The sequence below is a fragment of the Limulus polyphemus genome, unplaced genomic scaffold, assembly GCF_000517525.1.
Source record: "Limulus polyphemus unplaced genomic scaffold, Limulus_polyphemus-2.1.2 Scaffold863, whole genome shotgun sequence".
Classification (NCBI taxonomy): Eukaryota; Metazoa; Arthropoda; class Merostomata; order Xiphosura; family Limulidae; genus Limulus; species Limulus polyphemus.
Genome location: NW_013666473.1, coordinates 353,849 through 369,402, shown reverse-complemented (window position 1 = coordinate 369,402; position 15,554 = coordinate 353,849). Strand labels below are relative to the sequence as shown.

Genomic DNA, 15,554 nt, shown 5'->3' with positions numbered 1-15,554 from the left:
TTTGTGAGCCGGACTAGTTTTGGAGAATTCCACTCCTCATCAGTGACCCTGGACACTACCAATAGCGGATCAAACCAAGCCTTTATATTAGTAAGGTATCGAAATGGTGTACACTCACAAAAAGAAACCTAGCATTCTATAGGTATATGGTCCGCTATTTCATTTAAAGAATAGACCATTCCAAACTTTTACTTGTTGGGAAACAAATGTTTAAACAACTCTATTCAATTATGAACGACCTAAGGTTTTGAATTTTTATTTGAGAGAATTTTGTGAATAATTTTGCAGGTTTATTTACACAGGTATAGCCTACGAACTATATCCATTGTGTATGTGTAGTTTTATATCTTATTTCTTGTATTTAACGTTACTTGTATATGTCTGATACTTTAATAAATTACAAGATTACATTATGACGATTGGTTTGTTTCTTTGTAATTAAGTACAAAACTACACAATGTGTTATTTGTACTCTGCAAACCACGGGTATCGAAACCCGGTTTAGAGCGTTGTAAGTCCGCAGACATACCGCTATGTCACTGAGGGGCACATTCTGACGAACTAAATCGATTGTGGTGTAAATCTTATGAGAACAATTGGCAGCTCTTCCAGTTTATAAGGACTATTCATAGCGTTCTAGGAGACTTTAAAAACCTCAAAGTTAATACACACAAGATACAAGACATCAGTCACCAACAATCGCTCCTTGTTTTAACAACTTTCAGTTAGGACCAGAGACCAGTTCTCATTAACCAGACTTGGTCAACTACACAAACTGTCAAAAAGAGTGGATATTGGAGTTTTATTGACGTTAGTTTTCTTTTCTTCGTCTCTTTTTTTTTTGAATTAATCAAACTTCTGTGAAATAACAGTGATTGAAGCTTCTACCACAAGTAGGTCCTGATGCAGGTAAACATTGCTCCATTATTATATAAAAACAAACATAATAAAAATTATCCTTAGAGGACTACGATTCCAGTTGGATTTTTTGACTTGGCTTAACAAAAAATATATAGTAATCTAGAGCCTGTAATTTATTCTAACAAATAATTAATCATATCTAACATCTGGGGTGTTTTTATATGCAAACATTCATAACTTGATTATGTTTTTTACAAACAGTTATATGATTTGCTGTCTACTGTTTAGCTGGCTTGGATAACCTGCTTATTGTTTAGATGGAGGGAAAATATTTTTGGTACGTGATTAGGAACAAAATCATATAAAACCCGGCAATCATTGAATAAGCAAGTTTGCGTGCAATTGAATAGGTTCGCCACCACACATACGTGATCTCGAGAGGAGAAATACAGATTCTTATTCATTATTCTACGGAGTAAAACCGTTTCGGATATTATACTTGCGCTGTGTAATCGTTAGCCGAAATTTCAAGAAAACAAGTTACGTAGCTCTTATCTGAAAACGCCATTTCTTTTTCACAAAAAAAGTCTCAAAACGTTCAAGCAGATTAAAGACTGACGGTTATTTCTTCAGAATACGCTTATATAGATTTTTTTAAAACTCAAAGCCCTATAGAGATCAGTGGACGACTAGGTAATGAGTCTTAAGTGTAATGCTTGCCCCGATTCTACTTGGGTCCAGACTGAAAATAAGGTCTAAGCAGGCAAGTACACGAGCCTCTTGATAAAGAGTAAGTTCACTTTATTCTGATAGCCTCTTGCATAGATGCTACCATTCATCTTCACTTAAGTGCCTGTCGGAATTGCTGCTTTACTGCCTAATCCAAGGCTTTTATGTCGAGCGCTTTGAATCCTCGACTCAATAGGTTCTTTTGATGCAGATGTATTACTTGGCATAGGGTAGGTAGAAGCGTCTCTATTTAAAACTAGATTAGATGGAAAACCATTGCTATTTCCTCCTAAGCCTGATGAAAAGAATCGTAAACACCTCTGACGTATACCTCTATTGAGTTAAAAAAGCAGGCCTCTATTTTATTTTTATTTCCAAGCTGAACAGACATATTTAAACAATTTCGAAGTGATGCATTGTTTGAAATTTGAGATGATGCGTGTGAGGTGCAATGAAAACCATTAGCTTTCAGTACAGTGTGTGTAGTAAGACAGTATTTCAGGTAAAACACCAGCTTCGAGTGACAAAGAACAGTTGACACTACAAATGTAATACAGTTGAACCTGTTTAGACGTGGCGGCACTTTCTTCATTATTACAACTTTATTTTATACAATAAGCATTAGTCAAGGTCAATAGTTTTAAAATAATTACTTCATGACCCTGGCTAAGGTCAGTTATAAATACATTAAACTATGTATACAGTATTTCAATTAGAAGCTTTATCTCACTGTCATGATAGATACTTTGCTGAAAAGGATTTTTTCTTGCGGATTGGGTAGTCAGTTTGTTTTAGCGTAAAGCTACACAAGAGACCTGCTCTGTCCACCGCAGAGAATCGAACCTTAATGTTTTGTTTTTGTGTGCTTTTTTCGGATATTCATGTTAAGTTACACAAGGTTTATGTACGCTAGTAGTCCCTATTTAGAATTGATAGACTAGAGGGAAGGCAGATAATTAACAGTGTCCACCGCAATTTTTTGGATTACTCTAATCGAACACTAGGACTTGACTGTCCCTCTTATAGCGCACCCACGGCACCGATGGCACTAAAGTGCGAAGTGCGATTTTTGCAACAACGGAACGCGAATCAGGGACCCTCGATTTCCTAGCCCCGGCAAATTAAACTAAAGTAAAGCCTGTAAAGTCACCATAAAATATTTCCACAATATTGGTGTTAGATAAATCACGTAATAAAAAAATAAAACCTTAACTGTAGTTTTAACATGTTAACAATGTTGAAAAGCATAAACAAAAAATTAACGTACCGAATTTTAATATTAGCAACAATATAAGTAAAGGGTTTTTTTGTTAAATTTGAGGGAACAATATACAACAACAACAATTGATATAAGAACATAATAAGGTGACCGTAAAATAATTTTCATACTATTTAGTGTTGTACCTTCTGCGTTACTCATTTTTATTTATAAGGAAAGTTGACATTTTGAAATATTGCACTTTTACATCCTTCAAGAAACTTCCTATTCATTGCTTCTATAGGCGTCATTTTTATTGTTAGTGGTGGTGATAAAAGCATAGACACAATTTTGCTATTTGAAATTGAATCCTTATCACCTGTATGACATCCTTAATCCTTGCACAAACTGATAGATGATGCGCATGAATGAACTAATTTAGCACATGAAAAAAAAAGGATTGTTTTGTTAATATTTCGGTTATCTGTTTTATAGAAGATTCTAGAATTGTTTTTATTTATTTAAACAATGTAAAGTGTTTGCGCTGCAACATGGATATAAAAAATGTTATCCAAATTTACATAAAAAGCACATTAAACGACACATGTGGATATAACATATAAAATGTCACGAATAAAATTAACATTTTGTCATTAGAGAGGGCCGAGCGTGGCCCAGTGGTTAGTGTGCCAGACTGTGGTTCGGTGATTAGTAGCTGCCTTCTCTCTTGTCTGTCAGTTCAAAATTAGTAACGACTAACTTAGATAGCACTCCTGTAGCTTTACGCGAAATCCAAAACACAAACAAAACTGATATCAAAGAGCAAATGCCAGAATGATTTGAAATTTCATCAGTCAGGTTAGAAAACTCTGAATCAGCATAGACAACTAAAATCAAATGTGGCATAAAAGTGATTTTTAATTTACTATTACTTTAGGCCACATCCTTCCCGGGGGGTTCTGTTGAAACATGTTTTTGCATCTGTTTAAGGTTAATAAAATATGTTTATTGTAATTGGAAGGGAATATATATGGACATCAGAAATTATGAATAATTATTTTCTTTCTTTTTTTTGCAGTTCTTTCGCGATATACTGATGCTCAGTGTGTTTGTGTGCTTTTGTAAATACAAATGTACCCATGTGATTAGTACAAAATAAAAAATAACAACTTTTCTTAAGATAAAGTTTATCCAAAGAAGGGGACATTGTTAAATCTCTTGGTTTTGCAATAGTACCAAGTTAGGTGAAACTTTTGTTGCATAGTTACATAATATTAAGAATTAATGTCATCATTTCTTCGTGAACTGCGCGATTTTTTTTTTTTCATTTCTCATAGTCCTTGCGGACCGTTGAGCCGATGGCAGAGCAAGTTCTGCCATCGTTTCTAAAGCTGTTTCTTACGTCAAGGATGCAACCCACTTGACAGCCTTCTCTCTTACCGTGAAAGGGCGAGTATGGTTGGTGTGACAGGGATTCGAACCCGCGACCCTCAGATTGCGAGTGGAGTGCCTTAACCACCTGGCCATTCCGGCGAACTGCGCGATATACGGATAATCAAAAAATTGAAACGGAAAATATTGTAAGATTTTCTAAAAAGAAATATTAAAATATGTGGAACTCACCAATAAACCAACAATAAAGTTAACTCGTTTTAGTTATTCTTTTATCCTGCCAAAGACATAAACACTCGAGAAATGTTAACCGAAAAGTAGAGTTATTTAGATATATTTTAGTCTGTTATTTAAAAACATAGTCGGAAACTGATATCACGAATCTTATAACGGCAGGTTCGTTAATGAAGTTTCACCTAAATAACCGTGAAATGTAAATAGTGACTTACTCTGCTATTTCTATCGTACATATATATGGAGTAAATGGTACAGGATAAAACAGAGAGGTATAGGAGAGCCATTACAGTAGGTGTTGTATGAAATATGAATAGTGAATTACTCTGCTATTTCTATCGTACATATATATGGAGTAAATGGTACAGGATACAACAGAGAGGTATAGCAGAGCCATTACAGTAGGTGTTGTATGAAATAAAAATAGTGAATTACTCTGCTATTTCTATCGTGCGTATGTATGGAGTAAATAGTACAGGATATAATAGAGACGAAAAGCAGATCCACTCGTTTGTAGGTGTTATGTAAAAAGTAAATGCTGAATTACAATGCTATTCCTATCGTGTGTGTGTTTGAAGTAAATGAGGGGAATAGCAGAGGCACTCGCTAGTAGATTTTGATTTAAAAAAGTGAATATTAAGTTACTATGGTATTTCTGTCATAGTGTGTAAAGGTCAAATGGAATGGTAGGAAATAAAATTAGTTTCAGGTTCTTTTAAGTGTTCATATGCACAGGTACTTGTGCGCTACAAGAATGTTTGTAGTGAACGTCGTTCACAGATTGACAAGGTGTGTCGTAAGTGTCAATTACTCTTTTACTCTTATGTCTACAACTGTAGTCAATAGAATCAACCTGTGTGTAGGTGTTATAAACTATATCTCCATGTTATTATGAAGATATCGTGATCATATGTTCAGCAGACTATGCCACGATATAGGTTGATAATGATGAATTTGTACGTATAAGATATATTATTTCAGTGTTTTTGTTGCTGTTTTCTTCATAAAGCGTTAAACTTTTATGGTAACACTAAATCTTCTCCTAGAGGAACACCATATATTTATTTTGAAAGAGCAGAAAAATTAACGAAGGTCTGCTTTAATGGCTGAATACTTTTGCTAAAGCTTTAAATTGGTCTGTTGTTAATATTAATTTTCTTAATATTCGGAAAGCTAATGTAATAGCATTTAGGACTTTATCTAGTCACTTGTCTAACAGGAGAATGAACGGAATGCAAGAGTCGTCAAAATCAGTACCAGAAGCACCAGAGTGCGCCGGTTGCAGAAAACCTATCAAAGAGAGGTACCTTCTGAAGGCCCTGGACCAATTCTGGCACGAGGACTGTCTCAAGTGCACGTGCTGCAACTGTAGACTAGGAGAGGTCGGTTCATCCCTGTTTACAAAGGCAAATCTCATTTTGTGTAGGAGAGATTATCTCAGGTGAGTATCTCTGTTTGGTGTAAGCCAACATTTGTCTCTCGACTCCAGATATCCGCTCAAGAAGGTATTGACAGCTTTTAAACACTAATATAAATATGTATAGAAAAAGGACAAACATTTCAAGTTGATTAGTGTAGAAAATTGAACAAACATACAGCTGTATTTAACTGCTATTTTACTAAAATACTTGTGTGTATAAGAGCCGAAAATGTCGCTAACAGCGAGGGTACCCAGCTGATGAAATAAGTTTAAGTAAGAACGTAATAACAGTATATTAAATTAGCTATATTCATTACTAAATTAAATTTTATTTTTAATCTATGCAGGTAACTTGATTTGAACAGAAAATATTAATCACATGACATCCTACACAGTTTTAATATTTCGTTATTCGGGTCTATGAGAAGTAGTAATAACCAGTCTAAACACACTAATAACTGGTTTCTTGAAGAATACTAACTAGTCTGAACACGTTAATAATAGGTTTCATAAAAATATGCTAACTAGCTTATCAAACATGTTAATAATGCGTTTCTAGAAGAACACTAACTAGCCTGAACACATTAATAATGGGTTTATAGAAAAACACTAATTATCCTCAACACATTAAAAGTGGGTTTATTGAAGAATATTAACTAGCCTGAACATGTTAATAATGACTTTCTTGACAAACACTGAACTAGATTGAACACATCATTAATGGATTTTTTGACAAACACTGACTAGCCTCAATACGTTAATAATGGGTTCCTTGACAAACACTGACTAGCCTGAACACGTTAATAATGGGTTTTTTGGCAAACACTGACTAACCTAAACACCTTAATGAATTTCAATAAAGATTCGAACTATTTGAAGCACTTGAATAAATAGGTTTTATGAGAAACATTAACATAAAAAGATAATTTCATGCTCAAATTAATATGACGAAATAAAAAAGTCGTTGTGTCTGAGAGATGGGTAGACTGAAAGAAATAGCTTGGTGATTAGCCTGCATTGGACCGGCATCCTGTCCAGAGGTGCTGTTAAAGTATTCTCACCTGCTTGCACCGCAGGAAACGGGGGTTACGCACCTGCTGTTGTGTCTTTAAGACACATTAATTAGCCTAAACTCATTAATAATGGGTTTCATGAAAAATGCTAACTAGTTTAGTCCCATGAAAGATACTAACATGACTACACACTTTAATAATGGGTTTCATGAATATTGACTATTGATGTTGCCTAAGCCAGTTATTTACAAACTGGGACCCAAGAGAGCGAGAGAGACGGTCTCAATGGGGGGTGGGACAGTTCATGTAGAATTATACTCTTTAAAACTTCCCTGACACCACCCCAACCAATACTTTCAGCGATGATTTTATTTATTGTAACAAACATAACAACACAACGTTTTTTATATTTGATTCCCCCCCCCCCCAAGAACAGATTGCGGTGAAAGTGAGGTATTTCAGAGTGGTTAGTATCTAAATTTTCTGTCCAATCATTAGGTGGAGCCAGTGAATCAAGTTAAAATGTTTGGGAACCCCGAACCGCCTCGACTGAAGCTGCAGGGAATACTAGTTATTATCTTGTTTTACCATTATGCTTGTTTGTTTGTTTTGTATTTCGCGCAAAACTACACGAGGGCTATCTGCGCTAGCCGTCCCTAATTTAGCAGTGTAAGACTAAAGGGAAGGCAGCTAGTCATCATCACCCACCGCCAACTCTTGGGCTACTCTTTTACCAACGAATAGTGGGATTGACCGTCACATTATAACGCTTTACCATTATGCACCGTTACTTTTCAGTCAGTTTGCCACATGTATACAACTCTGCAAAATGCATTTCTTATTAAAAATCATGAAGCAGGAGCGGATCCTAGATTATCAGTATATATATTTGATTAAAATAATAATAGTTTAGCATCGAGAGTTACGTGTCACTTGATCACTATGGCTAGAATAGTTCAACCTTAGTTACAGGAGAAACATTGCTTGGCGAAATATAAGGTGGGGTCCTTTGAATCCGCCCCTATCAAGTGATTTGAGCTTCGCCACAAAAAAACAACAACAACACTCTGGTTAAGAATTAAACTGATAAGCTTAGAGTTCGTTAAAAACTAATTGTGTGATTGTACAAGCGCCACAAAGTTTAATTGAAAAGTTAAGAATTAAACTGATAAGCTTAGAGTTCGTTAAAACTTAATTGTGTGATTATACAAGCGCCACAAAGTTTAATTGTAAAGTTAAGAATTAAACTGATAAGCTTAGAGTTCGTTAAAACTTAATTGTGTGATTGTACAAGCGCCACAAAGCTTAATTGTTTGAGTTTACAAGTGTTAGAAAACTTAATTATGTGATTGTGTTACAAATCTTAATTGTTTGACTTTACAAGTGTCACAAAAAGTGAAAAGTGACATGTTTGCTTATGATATATTTTCATGTTTTCTATATTGACTGGTATAGACCATATACTTTTCTTTCATTATTTCATCAAAACATTTTACTCATAAAACTATTTTACGATATAAAATTTTAACGAAAGGATCTTGTAATTTATAAGAACTGTTATGAAACCTATTGATTTTACGGTATCTTAATTTCGAAATACGCGTTGTAATGTGCATTATGAAAACCACATGGTATTAAACTTTGTAAACTTATTTCAGTATGTAGGCTGCCGTTTTGATTCCACGCGTGTTCGCCCACACATCATTCCAGGGGGTTCTTTATGGAATAAACTGTTTGTCAGTAATTATTAGTTACCAACTTGTGAAACTCACAATCAATTACTAACTAAAATTACCTCTAGGATCGCCTAGAGATAATCTAGTAATTAATAAGTGAAATGCACTTAGGACTCGGACAGTTCGGAATTCCGTACCAGAGGGTCGAATTCTCTGGCAACTTTCAAGTTAATTGTAGAAAGAGCCTAGTCAGTTTCAGGTTAAAACACTTAAATATTTGCCTAAAACTGTTTTAACGTGTGATTGTTTTGTAGCATCTTAGACTTTTGATAATATATGCCGTATATTAAGCTGTGTAGTATGTCGAGTAACTATTTTTGAAATGTTTAGCTATAACTATGTATCTACCGTTTATTATCAGTTTTTGAATATTCCTTCTACCTTTGAATACACAAGTTTCTTATAAAATTGTTTTTTTTAATACTGTTACTTTTTGTATCTCTGATAGTTGTATATTCATCATTCAAATCAAGCTGATTTTTTTTACGAATAAGATGTAAGCTGTCAGCTTAAAGGGAGAAACTGGAAAATTTTTGTCATAGAATTCAAGTGTTTTTTTTTTTGGTTTTTTTTTCATAGCTATAACGATACTATATTCTATACAAGTATCACTTGATGTACGAATAGACTTAACATGGTAAATAACTCCGTGGTTTGTTTTCGAAAATGGAAAAGCTAACTGTACTCTTCCCAGTTGTTAGTAAAGAAAATAAATAATAATAATTATAAAAGGTAACAAAATATTGCTATATAAGTTAGGCCTAATAAACGAATTATGTACCTAAACTCTAGATCTAGTTAAACTATGAAAACACTCTTAAATTTAAAGGAAAAATAGCTGATGAATTGTCAGCCATGTATCATTAATCACAAGGGAGTTGAACCTTTATGCTTTGTACCTCTTAGAAAGAAGGGGCCCTTCCGATAACAATGGAAGTAATAAAAGTATCTATGCAGAATCCACTAATTTTAACTTTAATTCATATTCAAATTAATTTTGTCTTATTCATTCTATGGGATTTTTAGGTTATTTGGGATATCAGGAGTGTGCTCTGCGTGTAATAAAACCATCCCAGCTTTTGAACTAGTTATGAAAGCTAAAGGAAACGTGTATCATTTGGAATGCTTTGCTTGCCAGACCTGCAATCATAGGTAAGTCTTCTTTTAGTAAACTATATCACCTGAAAGGGCAACAGTGCATTGTTGTCGATGAAGGCTCCGGTAAGAAGGCCGAAAGTTCGTAATAAAAGTATCTTAACGTAGAAGAAAGTCCGTTTATAATTCTACATATTAATTTACCTACGTTATGCGTCTTGAAAAATGTTAGAAGACAATCTTCTTCGTTCGATTAACGAACAATGTTTAATACGGTTTTAGGTTAATTGTTTCATTGGTCAATTAACAGTCATGTTGCTATGGGACATGAGACTAATTGGCATGAAAATCTAAAAGTTAATGTCTATAGATTTATATAACAGATCTTATGTATTAAAATATTATTTTTGCTTAAAAATACCCAGATAGTTTAATGTTGTCAAATTATACTTTCCTTTTTAGCCCAATAATTTAATTTGCTTTTGTTAACAAGCCCCCCTCAGAGCCAATGGGGGGGGGCATTTTGGTTGAAAACAAAACAAACTACCTAATCCGGTATTTCTTAATTGGAACTGAAATTTTTGGACATGTTTAATGGCTAAAAAGAAGGCATTTCACGCACTCTTTGAGCGTTGAGGCTGCGAAAAGTGATTTGAAGTGGTAAGACGACTGGTATCCGTCAGCGCATCACGAGCTGAACAGCTAAGCACAAAAAGCATGACACACAGAGGTATTCAGGAACCGTTTAGAACCACCTTGGTAAATATTGGGCAGCAAGCCGAGTACAATATATCCCTGTAACTGCTTTCAAAGTGTTCCTGTCTGCTCATCCTACTGCTGACTATCGTGATGCTTCGACCTTCCCTATCGAATCGCAGGTAAAATCGTTTGTAAGCTAAATTGAAAGCTAAACATAAAATGATGATAGCAGAAACATAAATCGTTGGCAATTGCTTAATTAATGATGCTAAGAATGTGGCTTTATTGATTTATACTGAATTAACTCCCAGCAGGTAGAACTTAGTACCAGCTAGCATGGAGACTTGAGGATACTGTATTTCACTTTAAAATTTATCAGTTAATAAACGAAAACTTGTATCGAAGTTGTCTCGAAAAGATACGCCCAAAACCACTCTCTTTGGGAGTTTCCGGATTGAACTTACTTTTAATATTCAACAACTTGTAGTGTAAAGACACCCTTTGGTTCCTGAGCGACCTGTTAAAAATTGTTTTAGAAAAATTAGAAAACATTTAAAGCTGCAAAATTGTTAATATTTTGGATATTGCACATTTAAAGTAGTTTTTAACCAAACAAAGTTTCATGTTCTTTGATTCTGTTCATTTATTTTTGCTTCTGCAGTTTCAATAATTTAGTAAAAGTTATACATAAATAGCTTGTACTGCAAAAAAAAAATGTTTTTCTTATTTCCATACACGTTTTATCGTTTTACTTGTTAGATTATTCGAAGCTCAAAGTTTCATTGAAATAACATTTCAAATTAGAGTATCGTCTATTATTTGGATTACTAATAATTCAGTGTTGATCTAATATCCATTTTCGGGGATTTCGGAAAACGCTTTTAATCACATATTCTATTTGCTCTCTTCCGATTGCGATAATGAATTAACAGCAACCAATAAACAATAGCGTTCAGGAGAAACGTACCTTGATTCGATATTTACTGTTGCTGCGGATTAGGCAAGTGAAGGAAACTTACAGGAGTCATATTTTTAGATACACAGAATAAAGTTTTAGAACATGCAAGCTATTTGGGAGAGTTTTGTGTTGACGTATACTAGTTTTGACTTTCAGCTATTAGACTGTTAACTGTAGAAAGTTTATTTGTTGATATATTTTCAGGTTCTGTGTTGGAGATAGGTTTTACCTACACGAGAACAAAGTCTTGTGTGAGTATGATTATGAAGAAAAAATGGTATTTGCCAATATGGCTCATGAAAGTGTTGATGCCCAGCTGAAACGACAACCAAACAGACAAACATTTCGGGTGCAAGATGATGGTTCCAGAAACTATCGTTATGTCGAGTCCTCAGTAGAACGAAAATGAGTTTTTATAAGTGTAAAGTTTATGCGTTGAGTAACTACAAATTGCATGGTAAGAAAGTGCATATGGTTCACGTTTTGAGTGATTATAAATTGTATATTGAATGAGAATGTACTGGTTTTTCAACGTCGATTCACTCAACTTTAAATGTTCTAGAACATATTTAACCGATCTGAAGTAACTAAGTACCTGAGGTTGCTAAATGTGGAGATATTTGATTTAGACTTTTGTTGAACTCTACCAATGGAAAGATGGCGTCTTGTGATAAACTTCTCAATGGTATAAACAAGACAAGCGTAAACGGGTATCCATGGAACCATAAGAAGAGCGTCACCACTTGAAAGAACCATTTATTTGTTTATATATTTTTTCTTACACTTTCTGTTAAATACCTTGAACTGTATTGTATAGATTTCTTTTAATTTTACGATATCGGAATTAAACGTATACTCTAAACGTTCCTTTTCGTAGATATAATTTTTTTACTTTGATGCCCTCTTGTGGCAAATAAACAAACATTATGCGAACTTTACTACTTTGCATGCGCAGTGTTTATATAAAATTGATGTTAAGTCATTATCTAGTGTTGCTCTACAACCATAAGTATGTAATTTCAGTTCCAACATGAATGTTGTAGTTAGTTCAAGATTTGAAAATAGTATTTACTAGTTTTATTAATTACATACCATGTCAAGTTTCAAGTATGATGCCGTATTGTCTAATACATTGCTATTTAACCACTGCACCACAATACACATATTACCACTATAGATCTAAAACTGATTTCTCTCTTCAGTTTTGATCATTCCAACATTTTCAATCTTAAGCCCATTAATGATAAACTTTAAATCGCTTTTACAGTGAGCTTTGAACGTGGGAAAGCTCATGTAAATGACTGAGATACGGAAACGTAATACTCTGTTAGCGAGTGCAATTAGGCCTAATATCGGTGTTGCATTGCCATGGCTCCTACTCATAAAGTATTTCTCAGAAATTGAAAATTATTAAGTTCAAGGATTTCTGATATTGATAGTGCGACGAACTCTAAGTTAATCGTCCCATTCTGAGCGGGGACTTGTATAATAATTTGAAATTAATTGTTAAAATATTCTTTGATTAGGACAGTATAAAATTGTCAGGCCATGCGTAAAATTAAATGTGATGCCACAATTAGCAACTTATAAATCAGAACAGTAAATATCTACCAAATATGAATATTTGTCAGATATAGCAGATGCTGATTTGATGGATGATAAAAATATATCTTTTATATATTAGATATAAAACAGCAAATAAAAGTGAAAAATGCTTTAAGTAAAAGCCATGTCTGACTATTGTCTTAGAAATTTACTGATACATCGAAATAGTTGGTTCATTTATCAAGAAAGTATATTCTGTTATTGTTTTTTAAACTTATGTTTTGAAATATTATATTATTTATCTTTAAATTTAACACGATTCGTCAAATGTTATTCAATACTGATTTGTCTGTTTTATGTATTTTGGTACCATGACACTTTCATTAGTAAAATTATCATTAATTTGTCTTTGAAAGAATAGTAAACATATCTTTTTTTTCGATTATGCTTGGTAGGAAAAATGAAGTAAATGTGGTTTTTCTACAGTTCAAGTGAATAAATTTGGAAAAAAAAAAGTTTTTTTTTGCTTAATACACTTTCTTGTTTATATAAAATATTTACAATTACATGAGGGACTGCTCTGAACTTATAAAGATGTGTTAATTTCATTGTTTTGCTAAAGAGCGCATTTCTGATGTCATGCCCATGATTGAATGTACATTAATCATCGCGGACTTCTGACACTTATCATTAGTAAATATACCAAAATTGTAGAACAAGTTGTTCTTATGCTATCGTCAACACAAGAATTGAAACGATTTCAGTATGTTCTGTTTTAACACCCATCATAAATAGAAATATAAACGAAACAAAAAGCATTGAGAAAATGTTTTCTGACGTAATTGTACTAGTTTTGCAGCTTTGGTTTGACTAGCTTGAAAAATTAAGGGTAGTGAAAACTTAACCTTTGCATTGTGATATTTTTACATTTTTGTTGAGCAGTTTCGATTTGGATTTTTTGTCTTTCAGACAAACTTGAAAAAGTGCTATGTATCTACACTAAAAGTTTGTACTATAGATATCATAATAAAACCAGCTGTTTGTTTTATAATCACTCTACTAAAACTTACCCATATACAACTAAATGAACAAAACGAGACTTTGCCGCTATGATGATTCTTGTGAGATGTTTGATGAAACCCCCCTCCCCCCCTTTGCCGCTATGATAATTCTTGTGAGATGTTTGATGAAACCCCCTCCCCCCTTTGCTGCTATGATAATTCTTGTGAGATGTTTGATGAACCCCCCCCCCTATCCCACTCAGCTAAGAAAGAGCATTTATTACCTCTTTAATTTCAAAACATAAGTAAAAATAATATAAAGATTTATGTAAGATTATGGTTTATAGGTGTAGTAAAAAGATAAATCCAAATATCTATGGAAATATATACTTCGTTTAAAATTTGTCATTTCTGAAAAACCTGATTTGTTTTTCTACAGATATTTTGGCCACATCGAAAGAAAACTTAATTTCTCATTCTTCCGAAAAAAAAGTTTGCTTGTTTTTCGAGGTCCATTAAGCATATTGAATGAAACTTATCTTTTAACTTTGTGTCAGACTACTTGGAAGATTCACAAAATGTTTTTATGCATTATCATAAATGTTTTTATTGCTCATCTTGAGGTTCACTGAGTTAATTGGTAATCACTGGACACAAACCAACCCACGACCCAGGATTGATTTTAGTACAAATATACAGAGGTATAGGCAAGTTTTTTAAAATTGGATATATAGATATACATATAATTACAAAGTAACTCACTTCTAAAAAAAGGTTAATTGAATAATTAACTTTTAGTGTAAAAACTTAATTTCTAACAAAAAACATAAAAAAATAACTTTTTTAAACGCTGTTAATCCATCTTTCGGCAAGAAACATGTCTATGTGGCAAAAACAAACAAACTTATCGATTTTTCTAAGCTACATAAACCATAAATGCAAGAAAAATAACTTTGTATATGTTTCTGATGAAAGTTTAATTACGATGAATACTTGAGGCCAGAACCTTAATAAATAACTGGAATAATGAAATAAATGATGATTGATAACTATTATTATAACATTTGATATTAAGGAAATAACAAAATAAAAATAATAAAAACTTGATTTACTTCATCATATAGATATTTATTTTTAAATATGAATTGGTTATGTGAATATTCATAAATTTTCAAATTTAATAGAAAGTTTGTTTGTTATTAAGCACAAAGCTACAAGATGGGTTATCTGTATTTTTGCCAACTGCGGGTATTGAAACCCGACATGTATCGCTATTAGCTCAGAGTTATCTCTGAGCCACGGGAGGGGGGGGGTAATAATAAATGAAAACTTGATTTCACATGATTATTCATAGAATAATTTGTGCACGAAAAGTTTGAGACAATAAAGTACCAGTAATCAAAAGTTCTTTATAAAATGATATTACATTAAACAGAGAACATTAACACGTGTGATAACAACTTATTGGGATTTACAGGCTTTTTCCGTGACGGCAAATGTATGGCGTGAAAATCTCTTACATTTTTCGATGGAATAATTGTTACTGACACGACTATGTCAGTAACATATGTCAGTTACTGTTCTACCATATATTACCCATTCTATTATAGTTGAGCATAAAGGATCATTAAAGGTGTATGCAACATAATATGTTTCCAGTGTGTTTAGTGAAA

At 33.3% G+C, this 15,554-nt stretch overlaps 1 protein-coding gene across 1 annotated transcript in view; it reads left to right on the top strand.

The window, feature by feature from the left end:
• The window catches only part of LOC106460919 (LIM domain only protein 3-like), a 20,640-nt gene extending 6,715 nt beyond the window's left edge, over positions 1-13,925 (top strand). The window contains exons 2-4 of the mRNA XM_013920676.2: positions 5,634-5,855; positions 9,610-9,735; positions 11,540-13,925. Of these exons, the coding sequence (XP_013776130.1) occupies positions 5,638-5,855; positions 9,610-9,735; positions 11,540-11,744 (549 nt within the window). The 5' untranslated portion in view covers positions 5,634-5,637 and the 3' untranslated portion in view covers positions 11,745-13,925. The remainder of the gene's footprint in view (positions 1-5,633; positions 5,856-9,609; positions 9,736-11,539) is intronic.
• The last annotated feature ends 1,629 nt before the right edge of the window (positions 13,926-15,554 follow it).